Here is an 18,486-nt window from a genome sequence, read left to right on the forward strand (position 1 = left end):
AAACTGACATATTACAACATTTAGTTATGAACCGGTGGCCTAAAGTTTGGAATATTTTTATTAAAAGAAGTCTCTTCTGCTCAGCAAGGCTGCATGCATTTGATCAAAAATACTTAAAAAATTGTGAAATATTATTCTAATGTAAAACAACTGTTTTCTAAGTGAATCTGTGTTAAACTGTAATTTATTTCTGTGATGCTCCGCTGTATTTTCAGCATCATGTCTTCAGAGTCACATGATCTTCAGAAATCATTCTAATATGATGATTTACTGCTCAAGAAACATTTCTGATTATTATCAGGGTTGAACTCAGTTGTGCCGCACAATATTTGGTTGGAAATTGTGATAGATTTTATTTTTCAGGATTCACAGATGAACAGAAAGTACTTTATTTAAAATTTTTTGTAACATTACAAATGTCTTTACTGTAACTTTTGATCAATTTAATGCATTTTTGCTTAGTAAAAATATAAATTTCTTTCCCTTTTTAATAGTATTTACCTCAAACTTTTAAATGGTACAGTTTTAAAAAAAAACATTCAGCAGCAAACACAGTTTTTAAGAAGTGATGTGGATGAGTGTGTTTCCAGGGTGTGTGTGATGTCAAAATAAGAGCAAAGGTTTGAATGATATCACTCAACATCATATCTGGATCGGATCAGTATCTTCTTCATATCAGTTTATCTCAAGCGTGACACATGAGGGGAAACTTACCTAAAGTTTTGACAATAACTTTTAACTCCAACACACCTTCAAACATGACAAATTAAGATTTCAAAAAGAGAAAACAATGTAGCTCAAACTAAACTACATTTAAAGGGAGAGTGTCATTATAACAGAAAACTCTGAGCAAATTGATTCACTACAATTAAATAAATAAAAAAATAAAAAATATATTACAAATTAATAGGAAAAAATATATTAGGCCTATTACAAATAATGTAGAAATGAAATTATGTAGGCTCTACTGTATATATTAATCTAAATAACTTGGTACAAAATAAATGAGTGAATCAATTTCAAGCGTGTTAGTTTTAATGAACTTATTTGAGGTAGTTTTTGCTTAAAACTTTGTTTGATAACATCTATGATTGTCCAGAGAACTTATTTTAATGAACGGATTCACATGCCCTTGTTTTTATTTAGGGGCCCATATAGATAATGCTGTACACTGTAGGCTATAAAGTAAATTTCTGACACTTTGAAGCAATGAGGTAACTATAGTTCAGCTGACAGGTCACTATAATTAATCTATTTCCTGTTCTGTTATCAGTATATATCAATATTTAGCATAATTTAGGTGCAATATAAAGTGATAATCAAAGAAGAAATCATATGAAAACAGCGATGCGAGCAGTGACAGCAGAGCCAGCAGGGGCTCGCGGTGATTGGCTGCGGGAGACGACTTCTCACCGGTGATTGGCTGCGGGAGAGGCCTCCTCGCCGGTGATTGGCTGCGTGAGAGGACTCCTGGTCGGTGGGCTGAGCGGGTTTACCGTATAAATATAAGCACTGGCTCCGGTGAGGTTTGGTTGTTCTGGAATGATGCTGGTGTGAAATCGAGAACGCGAACATCAGATGAACCTCAGCCAATCGGAGCGCTCGCTTTAAGGTGGCTTCAAACTCCCTGACCAATCACCGCGCAGTATTTCTTCAGCTCGCGACGGAGCGGCGCATCACCGGCAGCTGTTTGCGTTGAACGTCACGCGTTTGATCATCACTGCTTCACCGGAGCGGCGTCTTCCATCCTTCCGCGTGCGCTACATTCACTCGCAACATCAGATCGGTTAGTGTTTCATTTGACCCACTTTATTCTTTATTCTCGCTTTTCTTCGGCTGCATCCGCTGTTGCTGTTGTGTATGTTATAATAACGTAAGTGTGTGTGTAGGCAGTGGTCATCATGCCTGACAGGGACATCACATCTCCAGTTTGGCATCCAGAACCGGGGGCAGTGGAGGACGTGTTTGATCACACGTATAAAGAGAAAGAAGGGCCCAAGCCTCCCATCGTCATAGTGTGGAGAAATGTGATTCTGATGAGTCTCCTGCACATCGGAGCTCTGTACGGACTGCTCCTGCTTCCTTCTGCACGCGCTCTCACTTGGATCTGGTGTAAGTGTCATGCATATATACAAGCATAACGCTAATAATTAATTAAATCATAAAAAATAAAACTAATAATTTGTAAGTTTTAGAGTTAATTAAAATAAAAAAGAAATATTTTATTTGCATGTCATGTGACCATAACCAATGTCAGAGAACTGATGAGCATGCACAAATGTGAAATTTCATTATTAAAATATTTATTTTAAAATCTCTGGGGTAGAATCAGATGGAAAAAAAGTGTAAAAATTTTTAATTGGTACTTTTTAATAAAAAAATTGAATTGAGGGCATAACTAGTACTAATGCTCCTAGTGAGCGTTTGTTTTATCATATATTTGCTCAAAATGCATTAAAGGATGCTAAACTCCAGGTGTGTTGAACTGTGAGTGACTGAGACTTCATGTATGTGCATTCAAAATTTAAGTTTTGTGTGTGAAGTAGTAGATTTTAAAGTCATTGGGCGTCTGTCCTTTCCTCCAGTTTTTGGGTGTTTGTTGTTCAGTGCTCTGGGCATCACCGCCGGCGCTCACAGACTCTGGAGTCACCGATCATATAAAGCATCATTACCTCTCCAGATCTTTCTCGCCGTCGGAAACTCCATGGCCTTCCAGGTAACGGACTTTATTTGTCATGATTGCAGACGTCACTCTTTATTGTTCGAATAGAGGTTGAGTGATGCACACTAACTCTGAAATCACACACATGGAAGTCTGGAACTGATTAAACATAATGCAAAGGAAATCTCTATTATATTTGAGACTCTTTTCTACACAATCATCTCAATTCTAAGTTTTTAGATCAGAAAGTCATGTGTGATCAAACCATTTTTTGTATCAATCTATTATACTTGTATTTTGAATGAGATGTTATTTTTGCATTTATTTGTTGCCATTTGTATTAGTTTTTTTTTTTTTGTGTATTTAATATTTTTTAATTTTTATTTATTGTTTTGAAGCTAATTTAATAACTTACACGTAACAAAAGATAGAAATGTTTCCCTGGCACTACCTTTAAATTAAATTAAAATGTATTTTATTTTGTATATTTATTTTAACATTTATTTTATTTGATCAAGTAACTATACATTTATGGTTTTAGTTATCTAGAATATCCCTGGTTTAAACATGTGACTGCTAGTGAACCTGTTAAAGTTGTAAAAAAAGAAAGTGGTTAATCCCTTTCTATAAAGTTTATTATATTGTGCATTTGATCTCCATCTTGCCAAAAAATAAACGTAGTTCGACCTGAGGTTGGAAGACTTTTATGGAAGCCTGTTTCAGCCACTGAATAAAAAGTCAGAATTTTTTTATTTAATGGCAGAAATGGACTCCCATGTATTTCTGTTTTTAAGATGCAGTGTGTGATTTGAAGCACAGAGCAGAGTTGCAATCTTTTTCATTAGTAGTGTAGAAACGAGGCGCTTCTTGATCTCCTGCTGTAGAATGACATCTACGAATGGTCTCGAGATCACCGCGTTCACCACAAATACTCCGAGACGGACGCAGACCCTCACAACGCCGTGCGAGGCTTCTTCTTCTCTCACGTCGGCTGGCTGCTGGTGCGCAAGCATCCGGACGTCATCGAGAAGGGACGCAAGCTGGAGCTCGGAGACCTGAAGGCCGATAAAGTCGTCATGTTCCAGAGAAGGCAAGTCTGAAATCACTTCAGATGAGACCCTGGAGCACAAAACCAGTCATAAGAGTCGATTTTATGAAATTGAGATTCATACATCATCTGAAAGTTGAATAAATAATCTTTCTATTGATGTGTGGTTTGTTCGGAGGACAATATCTGTCTGAGACACAACTATTAGAAAATCTGGAATCTGAGGGAGCACAAAAATCTAAATATTGAGAAAATCATCTTTAAAGTTGTTCAGATGAAGTTCTTGGCAATGCATATTACTAATCAAAAATAAAGTTTTGATATATTTACGGTAGGAACATGGTCTTTACTTAATATCCTAATGATTTTTGGCATCAAAAAAAACATGTATACAATGTGTTGTTGTCTATTTCTACTGATGACGTGTGTGAGTCAGAATGGTGTTTTAACAGAGTTTGATTGCACTGTCTCAGGTTCTACAAGCCGTCTGTGCTGCTGATGTGCTTCTTCGTGCCGACGGTCGTGCCGTGGTACTTTTGGGGCGAGTCTCTGTGGGTGGCGTATTTCGTACCTTCCCTCCTCCGGTACGCTCTTGTGCTCAACGCCACCTGGCTGGTTAACAGCGCCGCGCACATGTGGGGAAACCGGCCCTACGACGCCAAAATCAACCCCCGGGAGAACCGATTCGTCACCTTCAGTGCTATCGGTACGTCTGATGTAGACCGAGCTGAAAGTTGTTCAAATGAAGTTCTTAGCAATGCATATTACGTTTACGGTAGGAAATGTACAAAATATCTTCATGGAACCTGATCTTTACTTAATATCCTAACGATTTTTGGCATAAAAGAGAAATTGATACAATGTATCGTTGTCTTGCTACAAATATCCCTGTGACACTAATGACTGCTTCTGTGCTGCAGCGTCACCTATAAAGACATCAAGAAATGTTATTAAAAATAGAAAATATAATTTACTTGTATAATAGTTAAAAACCCTTCAGGCTTCTCTTAGATTGTGGATTGATGAATCATCTCCTTCTTTGATTTCTCAGGTGAAGGCTTTCATAACTATCACCACACGTTTCCCTTCGACTACGCCACCAGCGAGTTCGGCTGCAAGCTCAACCTGACCACCTGCTTCATAGACCTCATGTGTTTCCTGGGTCTGGCCCGAGAGCCCAAGCGTGTGTCCCGAGAGGCCGTGCTCGCTCGAGCCCAGCGCACCGGAGACGGCAGCCACTGGAGCGGCTAACGAGCGCCATCCGTTCATCCCAACGAACGGCACACCGGAAAACAGGAGGACAATCAGTCCTTCCAGCGACGCTGTTGAAGCTTCCGCTCTAACTCTGTGTCAGATGACAAATGTTTTTTTTTTTCCAGTCTAGCCTGTGAAGCTTTAATACGGGGATCCGGCCTGTTTGTGTAGCGCTTATTCAGATTTTCTTTCCGGCTGTAGATCTGTTCTGAGCTCTTGTCAATGACTCAATGCAGGAGCTAATCACGGTGCCCAATGACCCTGCCAAACTTAGCTGTGCATCTCGCTAGAAATGAACACAGATGCACATCTATTTAATATTCTAGAGTGTTTCATGAGTTGTTATTATTGCCAATTGGTTTTGTTGCCATGCTTGCACAGATTATTCACTTGCAATCCATTTTAATGGTTTGTGATTATTATATTCTTGTGCATTTCTGACCACAGCACAAATGCGGATTGAGATTAATGTCTAATCCGTAAGATCACTTTGTAACGTTGACTTCTAATTAATAATTAAACGTCACCGAGGAATCCAGAAGGAATCTGTCGCTGGATTGATTGGTTGAGGTTGCGTTGATTCTTGATGGTTTAGTACTGTACGATGTTTAGCTTGGTTTTGTATAATTAATTGTGCAATGCCATGCTGAGTCCTGCTTTTTCATACGTCTGTTAGTGTAAGCATGCTGTATTACTACAGAACTCTTTTCTATCGCAAAAGAATACAGACGGATGTCTCTGTGGATTTACAGTAATTCTAATTATTAATGTGTGTTATGATGCCAAAACCCATCGGTGTTGCATGCGATCTGAATCTAGTTTACCTTTATGTTTAATCCAACATAATGTATTTTCAGAGAACTCTTCTTTTTTTTTTTTTTTTTTTTTTTTTTGCTTGGCTACTTTTCATTAATTTGTTTGGTAACTTTAAAACCATTTGGATTGTAGTTCTTTAAAGACTTTATAGCCTACTGTACACACTGGACAGATCGCCTTATTTTTACTCTTGTCACTTGTCTGTGACTCAAGATGCCAAACAACGGTTGTGATATTAAAACTAATGTGATGTTCCTGTTTGCGATAACAGCCTGTAATAATCAATTGACTCTTGATTCATGATTATTTACTGGAAATAAAGTCTGAAGCAACAAGCTTCTACACTTTCTGACACATGTACGAAGTCTGCACTTCATCTATACGGTTCTGCCAATTTTCTCAGTGTTGTGGCATTTTATTAATCATTTTAAAAGCTCTTGAATCTTTTGAAGACTCGAAATCAGACTTTCCGTTATATGCTCTAGTTAAAACTTTTATTTACACAATTTCAAGGAAAAGCGAAGTTAACTGGAGGGAAATTCACTTAAGTTACGAATCAGCAAAAAATTGGTTACGTTTTATATTTTTGTCTATTGATTAAATCCCTTTTTTTTAATGGAACCGAGTTAGGCAAACCAAACAACATTGCACTACAAAACATAATTCATCAAATCAATTAATGCATGCATGCTTGAGGGTTAATTAATTCTAATTCTCTTTTGTTCGCAAATTATCGCGAACATCGTTCGGTTTAACGCATCTATTTTAATCGGTTATTTTACAAACGTAGGCCTATCTTCATATTTACAAGCTTCGTTTTGAGAAAGGGCTATTTTCTTCGATCATGGACGTGATTTGGACGAACATTCAATTCGAAAATTAAGCAAGAAAGGGTGGAACAAATGATTCTTTCAATTGATTCCAGAAAGATCCGAATCGATTCAGTCCGCGTCAATTTATGAAGATACGATGATCGTGATCGAACTTTCATGGTTTATTAACATTCGTCAATCATAATGATCGGATTGTTTGTGTTATGCTGATTTAATAAACACAATGCTAGGAGCTTATCGGCCTTTTGATTTAAACACCATTTATGATCTCCTAAAGAGGTTCAGGAGAAGCCTTAATTCCTGCTGTTAAATGACAGAGCATTATTTTCACAGCTCATAATTAAACTCCATGTCTGTACTTGTCTCTCATTCTCTCAGGAAGGTTGTGTTTGTAATGGTATTTGTGCAGTACACTCATTTGACTCAGACTGCAGAATCAGCATTAGTTACTGCAGAAACGATATTTTAACGAATAACTCTAATTATAATAATGCCAGTTAAAACATTTCTCAGATTTCACAGGTATTTCAAATATGTAAGTGTGGACAATAAACAACAGGACGTTATGATTGTGTTAAAAGCTCCACTAAATATGATGCGTTTCAGTGTCATTTCTACCTCGTGTTTACAGTGACTCACATTGTGGTGTGACGTCATAATGGAAAACGGTTACATGAGTTCAAAACATCAACAGGTCAGCGTGAGCCAATCAGCAGCGCCGTATGATCCCTCTGTACCAATCAGCGAACGCCTCTCAAATGCAGCGATGAGATAAACCGTCTGCGGTTTCTAAACCCACCAAGGAAATTCGTAAAAATAAGAGTTTTATTTGAATAGTTAACTATCGATGAATGAAAGCGCAGTTTATCCCTATTTTTTTTTATCAAAGCGCCACATGCTAACGCAAAAACTAGCTACTGCTGAATTTGATGGCATGCATTAATATTTACGTTAATAAATAGTACATTAATAGCTAAATTTTAGATTTTTAAAATAAATATTAATAATAATGGTATATTACTATTTTTTAATAATAACATGGCTCGTAATTCACGAAAATATTGCAGATTCAGTATGCTCTCGATTATCCACTGAATGAAATAAATGCTTTATATAAAGAGAAAGGTTGATTAAGGATAACTAAGCATTATTCTGAAGAATTTAGGCTACATACATACATATACAATATGTACACACACATATATATAGATCAGTAACAATGTACTTGAATACTGAAAGTCAAAAAGTTGCATGTTGAAATAAATAGCTTTGACACACTGAGCATTAATGAAAGTTGTGTATATTTTACTTCAAGTGTTTTCAAGCATGTAAGAGTTTCACTCACAACCTTCAGAATGAACTGGTTTCGTGGTGCACACAGACACAAAACAGCACGACTGTGATGAGGACATGTTTATTACCAGAACATAAACATGTTAAAAGATGAAACTATTTTATCATGTTAACTGTTACGTTGTATTCAGTTTCTTTGCTCTGTTAAAGTACTGAAGAATCTCTGTCAAGAGAAAAATCTTTTTCACTTTAAAAATCAATCAAAATTACATTTTAAATAAATACGATTTTTTTTAGGACCATTAATGTTAATGTAATGTTCTTTTATAGTTGGTTTTATTCATTGACTTTGAGATGAAATAACTTTCTTGACAGAGACTTCTTCACACACAGTGCCATTCATCTTTGTTGCAATGGTTTGAAGAACATCTAATGAAGCTCTGGTTTTTCTACAGGAGTGTTTGGAGGAGAAACAGCAGTGCCTCTCTATGAAAACAAGCCTTCACACAAACCAAATCCACTCACACAGTCGTCCAATAACAATCATCACGATCAATAAACTACAGATAGTGTCAAAACTTTCTGCTCTTGTAATATAACCAAAAAAAAAAGAACCAAATTCATGAAATGCATTCAGAACGAATCTGTGGGGAAATAATTCACGACTAGAACACATTCTTAGATTGAACTGAATGCAACAATTTACACAAATTGTTTCTGCTTGTTTTCAGGAAAACTGTTGCATTCATTTCAAAGCAATTTACCCAACAAGCAACTATGCACAGAGAACCGTTCTGCTTGTGTAGAATGAACCAATTGCGATCAATCAGCTGCTAATTTACATTAATTGGTTCTTCTTGTTTTAATGGCCATTTTGGGCAAAATATGGCATTCAGTTCAATGCAATAATTTTTTTTAAACATTAATTATGCAAAGAAAGTCGTTCTGCTCATGTAGATTCTCACATTGAGTTGAAGTCAACAATTTACATTAGAATTATATTATAAACGGTTCGTCTTTTGGTTCAATCCGTTGCATTCAACCAATAACGCATTGCATTCTTACATTGAACTGAATGCAGTAAATTGTGCTTAAACTGTTGCATTCAGTGCAATAATTTATGCATGAATTCCTTTATGAACAATTATGCACAGAAAGTAATTTTGCTTGTGTAGATTCTCACACTTAATTAAAGGCAGCAATTTATGAAAGAATTGTTTAACAAATAATTTACATCAATTTGTCCAGCTCATATTCTTGGACGAACCGTTCAACACAGTTCATGATGCACAGAAAATCATTCTGCTTGCGTTTCACACAAAAAGGCCTGATCTTACTTTGAACTAAATGCAATCATTTATACAATTGGTTCTGCTTGTTTCAAGGCCTATTATTAGGTAAACCACTGCATTCAATTCAACCCAATTTATGCAACAATGGTTACGAAAAATGATGCAAAGTTGTTCTGCTAGCATTTCATGATAAAGTTCCCACATTTGCACACTGAATTAAAGTTCTGCTTGCCTTAAGGCCTGTTTTAGACAATCCATTGAATTTAATTCTTTGCAATTTATACAATAATGGTTTTATGAGCAATTCTGCACAGAAAGTCATTCTGCTTGTTGTGGGATGAATAAGGCCAGCTGCAATGAAAGGAGAATCCCAAACACATGTGAAGAAAGCAGTGGGATATTAACGGTACATTCATTCTTAAAGCACAGTTCAGCGACAGATCAAAACACAAGTGGAAACCGGATCTGCTGTGGAGCGCTGGAGTCACACGGCCAGCTTGTTGGCGATGGTCATGAGCATCTTGAGGACAGGCATGAAGGCAGAGATCTCGCTGAAGTTGCTGCTGCTCACCACCTGCGTGTGAACCTCCAGACCCTGATGATAGTTACGGACGCTGACGCAGCGGCTGATCTCGTGCAGGCCGCCGAGGATGCTGGGAGACAGCTGAAGACACATGAGAGGTTTATTAGGACATCTTAGAGACTGAAGAGACGGGAATAAATGTCTTTAACTCACCGCTTGGTCTCGCAGCTTGTCGTACAGACTCTCCAGACGCTTGGAGGCATCGTCCAGTTTGCGCTTTGTTTGCTGCAAGGGAAATCATATATGAAATAAATAAGTCCAGTTCACTTCGCAGCTTATTCCGGTCAGAAATCTCCCCACTTACATAAGAAGATACTGCTTGTGGCTTTATTTACATTGGCATCAGATTTTTCAGATGCAGATTGCTCGCGCATGTGTAAAAACAAAGTCCTGATTTTTCGCAACCATTATGAACCTCTTCCAAATGTGGTTTTAAATCAGATACATATTCTGGAAATCACTGATGATGATTTGATTAAAAAAAAAAAAGAAGTTTTATTTATTTTTATTAAAAAGATAAAACAAATATATAAAACAACAACATTATGTGAAGATAACTTTTCTTTCTTTTATTGAGGGAGAAACTTTAATTAGGTTGAGAATTTTTCCCCTCTAAAATTTTTCATTGAAAACAAACACTTGAACGAGCTGTGTTCAACCAAGTCTCTGCCTTTCTCACACAGAACAACCTCCTGGACAGAAACCAATCTGGTTTCAGAAGTGGATGTTCGAGCGAGACTGACTTGCTCTCAGTTGTTGAAGCGCTAAGACTGAAAAGAGCAGCTTCCGAATCTCCTATACCTGTGTTACTGGATCTGTCTGCTGCTTCTGACACGGTTAACCTCCAGATCCTCCGGTCTATTCTACCGGCAAAGAGCCTCTCAGGAAACACACTCCAGTGGTTTGAGTCTTATCTCTCAGATAGGTCCTTCAAAGTATCTTGGAGAGGTGAGGTGTCCAAGTCATAACATCTAACTACAGTACTGGTGTGCCTCAGGGCTCAGTTCTTGGACCGCTTCTCTTCTCTGTCTAAATGGCATTATTAGGTTCTGTCATTCAGAAACATGGCTTTTCATATCACTCTCATTCCATCCTGATGATTCGATGGTAGCTACTCGCATCTCAGCTTGTCAAACAGACATTTCTTGCTGGATGAAGGACCATCACTTTCAACTCAACCTTGCCAAGACAGAACTGCTTGTGGTTCCAGCAAACCCATAGTTTCATCACAATTTCACCATCAAGTTAGGCAAATCAACCATAACTCCTTCAAAAACATACAGAAACCTTGGAATTATGATTGATGATCAGCTAACTTTCTGCAGATTAGCTTTATTCAACATCAAGAAGATCAAGCCCTTTCTTTTGGAACATGCTGCACAACTTGTTCAAGCTCTTGTTCTGTGGCTGGACTATTGCAATGCCCTCTCGGCAGGTCTTCCAGCAAGTTCTATCAAACCTGTACAATTAATCCAGAACGCGGCAGCAAGATTAATCTTTAATGAGCTGGAAAGAACACACGTCATGTTCAATTCAAGGCATGATGTTTGCCTACAAAACCACCACTGGCTCTGCACCAATTTACCTAAATTCATTACTTCTGACTTATGTGCCTCTAGAAGCTTGTGTTCTGCAAGTGAACGTCGCTTTATTGTGCCATCCCAAAGAGGCACAGAATCACTTCCACAGACTTCTACATTAGGAGGAATGACCTACACAACTCAATCAGAGCATCTAAGTCCTTAGCCATCTTCAAGAATCAGCTACAAACACATCTCTTCCATCTTTATTTGTCCCTCTAGCTGAACCTGAACTCTAGCACCATTAGAGTCCAGCAAACATAAAAAACCTTGCTATGTGTCGTTGGTTAGGCTAACTGAGACTTGTTATAGCACTTGCACATCATTGCTCTTTTGAAATGTTACTGTGACCTGGCAACACTGACACCGGCAAAAGGGTGATGCAGCCTACTTGGCACTATGTACTCTACATGATGCAACTAACTTGGTAAACTTTGCAAATTTTAGAGCATTAGACTGTACTTTGTAAACATGACCCTGTCTCTGTGGACAGATTTGAACCTGTGCAACAATTCCAGATGGTTACATAAAGAAAGGCAATCAGATTAGAGCTTGCCAGATTGAGAAAACTCTTGGCAGCCGTGTATGCAATGTGCCTCGCCTGTGTGTGTGTGTGTGTGTGTGTGAGAGAGTGTTACCGGGTCAGCAGCGGCCAGCTGACAGCGCTGCACAAGGCTGCTGAAGGTGGTCTTGAGGATCATATGTTCGGCGGGGATTTCCTTCTGCCCCACACGCTCGGCAGGAAGCTGCTGTAAGGACTACAACACACACACACACACACACACACACACACACAGTTAATATGATAAAACACACTAGCTCATCTGATGGGCTTTGGCATGATGACCTCTGACCTGCTTGCTGGGCTCCTGAGGGGCTCCGGGCGGCACCTGGATTCGATCCTGAGGAACAGGAGCCTCTGCCGCGAAACCCATCACCGGTGCTGTGATCGGAGTGGGGGGAGTGTAGTTCTCTGGCAGCTGAACAACACACACACACACACACACACACACACAAATGCATGAAATATATGTAAAACATTTATTGTTTTATATGTTTGAGAAAATATTTTAGCATTCAAAGTCATGAAATCCTATTAATAATGAATGAATACCCTTAATTAAATAAAAAACACCAGTTATTTTAACACATAATAAACAATTGAAAAAAAAAAAACATGCAAATGCGTGCAATATTTATAAAGAAAATTACTGGAATCATTTATTATTTTATATCTTTGAGACCATTTTAATTTAAGGTTTATATGCAATCACTGAATTTGATATAACAAACCGCAGTCATTTTAATACAACAATTATTTTATTATATAATTAATTTCATGCAAATGCATGCAATATTTGTAAATCACTTATTTATTGTTTTATACTTTAAAAAACGTATTTCAACCTTTAAAGTACTTTAATTTTTTTATACAATCATTGGATTTGATATGACATTCAACATGATGCATGCAACTGCATGCAATATTTGTAAATAAAATTATTTTTATTGCAGAAATCAAGTAGCATCATGGTGCTTGCAAAACTGAAGTCATGGGTTCAATTCCCAGGGAATGCATGAACTCGTGTAAATCTTAAATGGAGAGCGTGTTGCGTTAGATTAAAAGCATCTACCAAATACACAAATGTGAATGTTTATTTGGTAGAAACATGCAGAACAAAGCCAGATTGAGAAGCAGCTCCAGCATCATGTCAGTGGACAACAGGTCATATTGTTTCCCGGTGAATGCATTTTTATAAGTAACATCGTTAAGCAAATTCTAATTACCTTTTTCTTGCGGTGTGCTGAGCGTACAGCTGGAGGGTCATTCCACCCGTCCTGAACTGAAGAGACAATATTCACAGCGAATTAATCACCAAAACATATATCTACATTTAAATATAAATGCATGCATCAATACAGCAGCAGATAAACATATCTGGACACTCAAGTCACAGTCAGAAATGTCTGAATGTCACTGCATCTTTACAGATGTTTGTGAAGGTGATTTAAGTGTCTCTGTAGCGTTTCTTTCTGACTTACACTAGCATTCAAAAGTTTAGATCAGTTAGATTCAGCAAGATTTGTAATACAAAAGATTTCTATTTCAAATAAATGCTGTTCTTTTAAATATCCAATTCATCTGTTAATCCATAAAAATATTGAGCAGCACAACTGTGTTCAACATTGATAATAATTAGAAATGTTTCTTGAGCAGTAAATCATCATATTATTCTGATTTCTGAAGATCATGTGACACTGAAGACTGGAGGAATGATGCTGAAAATACAGCGGAGCATCACAGAAATAAATTATATCTTACAATATATTCACACACAAAAACCTATTTGAAGTTGTAATAATATTTCTTTTTTTTTTTTAAATAAAACACTTATTTATACTTATAGTTTTGATCTTAAACACTTATTTTTTTAAATATAAATAAATGTATAAAAACATATTACATCTATTATTTAAAAATGTTCAAGGATTTTTATTTTGCTGTATTTTTGGGCAAATAAAAGCAGCCTTGATAAAAACAAAAGGATTTTTTTTTCAAATCTTACCGACCTCAAACTTTTGAACATTAGTGTAGACATTTCTTAGTGTTTATATAATGCAAAACTTACACAGCATAGTTCTAAACAGCACTGAGCAATCACACAAACATTAAAAATGAAGCTCAGAGAAACACGCAGGAAGCACGACATGACCAGTGTGCGAATATGCAAATGACTTGTAATCAGTCAGCATTAAATATTAGAAGAGCTGAATTTGGGCTGTTGCTGTCCCTCTTACACACACACACACACACACACACACACACAATATCACTGCATTCAAAAGTATAAACACTAAGGCTAAACACCTCAAATATGGCTTGTCATCTGAAATATGTAAGTATTAGCAACTTCACATGGCAGCTCAATCTAATGTTAACCTACAGAAATGTGCGCTATAGCAGGACTGCTCATAAAATACTCCCTCATACAGATAAGAGTAATGCATCATTCAAAATCTGTAATAAAACTGAAACGAAACATTGTGCCTTTGTAAAATATTGAAAGCAAACAGGATGCGTTTTCTGCCGTCTCGGTCTCAATGAACTCAAGCGCTGAACCCTGTTTGCGTGAAAACGTATCTATAGAGAGTGAAATATCTACTTTCAGATGAAACCAAACCAAATATTCTCAGATTATGTAATCCGGATGAAACCTGCATGCAGTCAGTGTCGCCGAATTCATCTCTAAAGCTGAAAACAAAAAATACACTTGTTTATTAATAAATTATTAAAATGTTAATGCAGCCTCCTCACTGTTTTACCCTGACACATTCATAATCATAGCTTCGCTGTGGCAAGCTTTATACATGCACTTGAGCGCTTATTAGGCTATATGCTATGATTCATATGGTTTATTAATGAATGTGCAATTAGTCGACTAATGCTTAAAATGAACGACTACTAGTTGATCAGAAAAATCTTAAGTCGAGGGCAGCCCTAATAAACACACACACACACACACACACACACACACACACACATCTCTCTCCCTGTCACCTTCCTCTTCTGTGTGGCACATCAGCCATGGGAAATATCCTGGAAATCAAACAGCAGGATGAATATAAATACACAGATGAGACACGGCTGTGTTCAGCAGTTCCTCCAGACGTCTGCAGGTACCTGTCGGTGGAGGCGGGACACCAGCGCTGCTGAAGCTCTTGGCCCCTGGGGCTCCGGGGCCACCTGGAGGATACCCGGCTCCGAGATAGGCCCCGCTGGGAGGAGCCGCTGGAAAGGGCACCGGGCCACCTGGCAGAGACGTGGGCGAGATGAACCCTGGGCCGGGCGGAGCGGGCATCATGGGGCCCGGGGGAGAGGAGGGCGGCCCTGAGGGCCCAGACATCGAGGGCCCAGACATCGAGGGGCCAGACATCGAGGGCCCAGACATCGAGGGCCCAGACATGAAACCCACCGGAGCTCCAAGAGAACCAGACTGAGCAAACAGCTGAGACGGAGCAAAACCTGCAGGATCCAAGCATCACAGACAGACGGTTTTGATCAAATACATGTGTTTGCAAATAATACACTTGTGTTCAAAAGATGAGGTAGGGCTGGGTGATATGATGTGTTAAAAATATTACAAGCACAATCATTTTTGTTACATACTTTTAAACCAAAATTAATCAGACACCAGATATATTTTTGACACATTTTACCAGTGAGTGCAGGACACTATAGTTCACTTATGTAAGAGAGGATAGGAAAATAAATTGATCTGTGACATATTATACCCAATAATTCTTCGAACAGTGATCTACCAGGAAATTTCAGGATCACAAATGTTTACATTTAATAATAAAAAATTGAAATATAAAATTATTACTTTGACCTGAACATGTTTTTGCTTAAGTGTTTTTTTCTTCAAGTGATTTTACATTATCCTCAACCAGATGAATTTGGCATCAAAACATTGATTTTTAGAACAATTAGTTATCAGCTAAAATCTATACCAATAATTTTCCAGGTTACAGTTACACTTTTAAAATATTTACATTACATTTTGTAGTTGCATCTGTGTTAATATTATTTCAAGGCTTCTCTCTGTCGTTTTATCTCTCCAACAGATGCACTTCCTGTACTTTCCCTTTTGCACACAGGGCTGATGCTATTTCTGCTGTGGAACTGAAACCAATGTGTCTAGACAGTTCTTACACATTATAGTCTTATAGTCAACACCTTATACACCTTATAGTCACCAATTATATTTCTTTCCTATCCATATAAAGGTGACATAAAACTCTTGAATATTTTGATTGGATGTGCGAAAAAAAATCAACTTTGATCACAGCAATAAATAAAATTTTAACAGATTCACACACACACACACAAAAAAAACAGCTGTTTTAAATTGTTAAAATAAAAATCACAATTTTGTACTGTATTTTGGATCAAATTAACACAGCTTTGGTGAGCAGAGGAGCCTCACTGCTGGCAAATGTTTGAACAGTAGTGTGCACATCAGTGTTTGAATGATTGGTGTATTTCATGAATGAAATTTGATTGACAGGTACCCGGAGCTGTGGCAGGGTGTTGTGGGTAGACAGAGGGTCTCAGGCTCGGACGTGGAGCTCCAGCAGGAGCAGAAAGATCGGGCCGTGGCTGAGGAGTGAAGAGACGGGGCATCATCTGCTGCATCTGAGGAGGCCCCTGAACACACAACACACACACAACACCTAAAGAACTGCTGGATTACTGGTTATACTCCCTCACACACACTATCACACTCACTCACTCACTCACTCACTCACTCTATTACACTCCCATTCACTCACTCACACTATTACACTCACTCACTCACACTATTACACTCCCTCACTCACTCACTCACTCACACTATTACACTCACTCACTCACACTATTACACTCCCTCACTCACTCACTCACTCACACTATTACACTCCCTCACTCACTCACTCACACTATTACACTCACTCACTCCCTCACTCACACTATTACACTCCCTCACTCACACTATTACACTCACTCACTCCCTCACTCACACTATTACACTCCCTCACTCACTCACTCACTCACTCACACTATTACACTCCCTCACTCACTCACTCACACTATTACACTCACTCACTCCCTCACTCACACTATTACACTCCCTCACTCACACTATTACACTCACTCACTCCCTCACTCACACTATTACACTCCCTCACTCACTCACTCACTCACTCACACTATTACACTCCCTCACTCACTCACTCACTCACTCACTCACACTATTACACTCCCTCACTCACTCACTCACTCACACTATTACACTCCCTCACTCACTCACTCACACTATTACACTCCCTCACTCACTCACTCACTCACTCACTCACACTATTACACTCACTCACTCCCTCACTCACACTATTACACTCCCTCACTCACTCACTCACTCACACTATTACACTCCCTCACTCCCTCACTCACTCACTCACACTATTACACTCACTCACTCCCTCACTCACACTATTACACTCCCTCACTCCCTCACTCACACTATTACACTCCCTCACTCACTCACTCACTCACTCACACTATTACACTCCCTCACTCACTCACTCACACTATCACACTCACTCACTCACTCACTCACACTATTACACTCACTCACTCACTCACACTATTACACTCACTCACTCCCTCACTCACACTATTACACTCCCTCACTCACTCACTCACTCACTCACACTATTACACTCCCTCACTCACTCACTCACACTATCACACTCACTCACTCACTCACACTATTACACTCACTCACTCCCTCACTCACACTATTACACTCCCTCACTCACTCACACTATTACACTCACTCACTCCCTCACTCCCTCACTCACTCACTCACTCACTCACACTATTACACTCCCTCACTCACTCACTCACACTATTACACTCCCTCACTCACTCACTCACACTATTACACTCCCTCACTCACTCACACTATTACACTCACTCCCTCACTCACACTATTACACTCCCTCACTCACTCACTCACTCACACTATTACACTCCCTCACTCCCTCACTCACTCACACTATTACACTCCCTCACTCACTCACTCACACTATCACACTCACTCACTCACACACACTATTACACTCCCTCACTCACTCACTCACACTATTACACTCCCTCACTCCCTCACTCACTCACTCACACTATTACACTCCCTCACTCACTCACACTATTACACTCCCTCACTCACACTATTACACTCCCTCACTCACTCACTCACACTATTACACTCACTCACTCCCTCACTCACACTATTACACTCCCTCACTCACTCACTCACTCCCTCACTCACACTATTACACTCCCTCACTCACTCACTCACTCACTCACTCACTCACACTATTACACTCCCTCACTCACTCACACTATTACACTCCCTCACTCACTCACTCACACTATCACACTCACTCACTCACTCACACTATTACACTCCCTCACTCACTCACTCACACTATTACACTGTCTCACTCACTCACTCACACTATTACACTCCCTCACTCACACTATTACACTCCCTCAGTCACTCACTCACTCACTCACACTAT

At 38.7% G+C, this 18,486-nt stretch overlaps 2 protein-coding genes across 2 annotated transcripts in view; one reads left to right on the top strand and one right to left on the bottom strand.

Annotated features, from left to right (window-relative positions):
• Nucleotides 1-1,523: 1,523 nt before the first annotated feature.
• Nucleotides 1,524-5,509, top strand: scd (stearoyl-CoA desaturase (delta-9-desaturase)). Its single transcript, XM_059532900.1, has 6 exons — nt 1,524-1,786; nt 1,890-2,112; nt 2,586-2,716; nt 3,547-3,752; nt 4,184-4,416; nt 4,762-5,509. The coding sequence occupies exons 2-6, from the start codon at nt 1,902-1,904 to the stop codon at nt 4,959-4,961; spliced, it is 981 nt and encodes a 326-aa protein (XP_059388883.1). The 5' UTR covers nt 1,524-1,786; nt 1,890-1,901; the 3' UTR covers nt 4,962-5,509.
• Nucleotides 5,510-9,437: 3,928 nt separating this feature from the next.
• sec31b (SEC31 homolog B, COPII coat complex component) overlaps nt 9,438-18,486 on the bottom strand; it is a 28,962-nt gene continuing 19,913 nt past the window's right edge. Inside the window, exons 20-27 of the mRNA XM_059532905.1 lie at nt 16,435-16,570; nt 15,044-15,385; nt 14,921-14,959; nt 13,150-13,205; nt 12,216-12,341; nt 12,000-12,119; nt 9,935-10,006; nt 9,438-9,862 (exon numbers count right to left, since the gene is read on the bottom strand). Coding sequence (XP_059388888.1) covers nt 9,683-9,862; nt 9,935-10,006; nt 12,000-12,119; nt 12,216-12,341; nt 13,150-13,205; nt 14,921-14,959; nt 15,044-15,385; nt 16,435-16,570 — 1,071 coding nt within the window. The 3' untranslated portion in view covers nt 9,438-9,682. The remainder of the gene's footprint in view (nt 9,863-9,934; nt 10,007-11,999; nt 12,120-12,215; nt 12,342-13,149; nt 13,206-14,920; nt 14,960-15,043; nt 15,386-16,434; nt 16,571-18,486) is intronic.

Source organism: Carassius carassius, chromosome 40 (assembly GCF_963082965.1).
Source record: "Carassius carassius chromosome 40, fCarCar2.1, whole genome shotgun sequence".
In the NCBI taxonomy this organism is placed as follows: domain Eukaryota; kingdom Metazoa; phylum Chordata; class Actinopteri; order Cypriniformes; family Cyprinidae; genus Carassius; species Carassius carassius.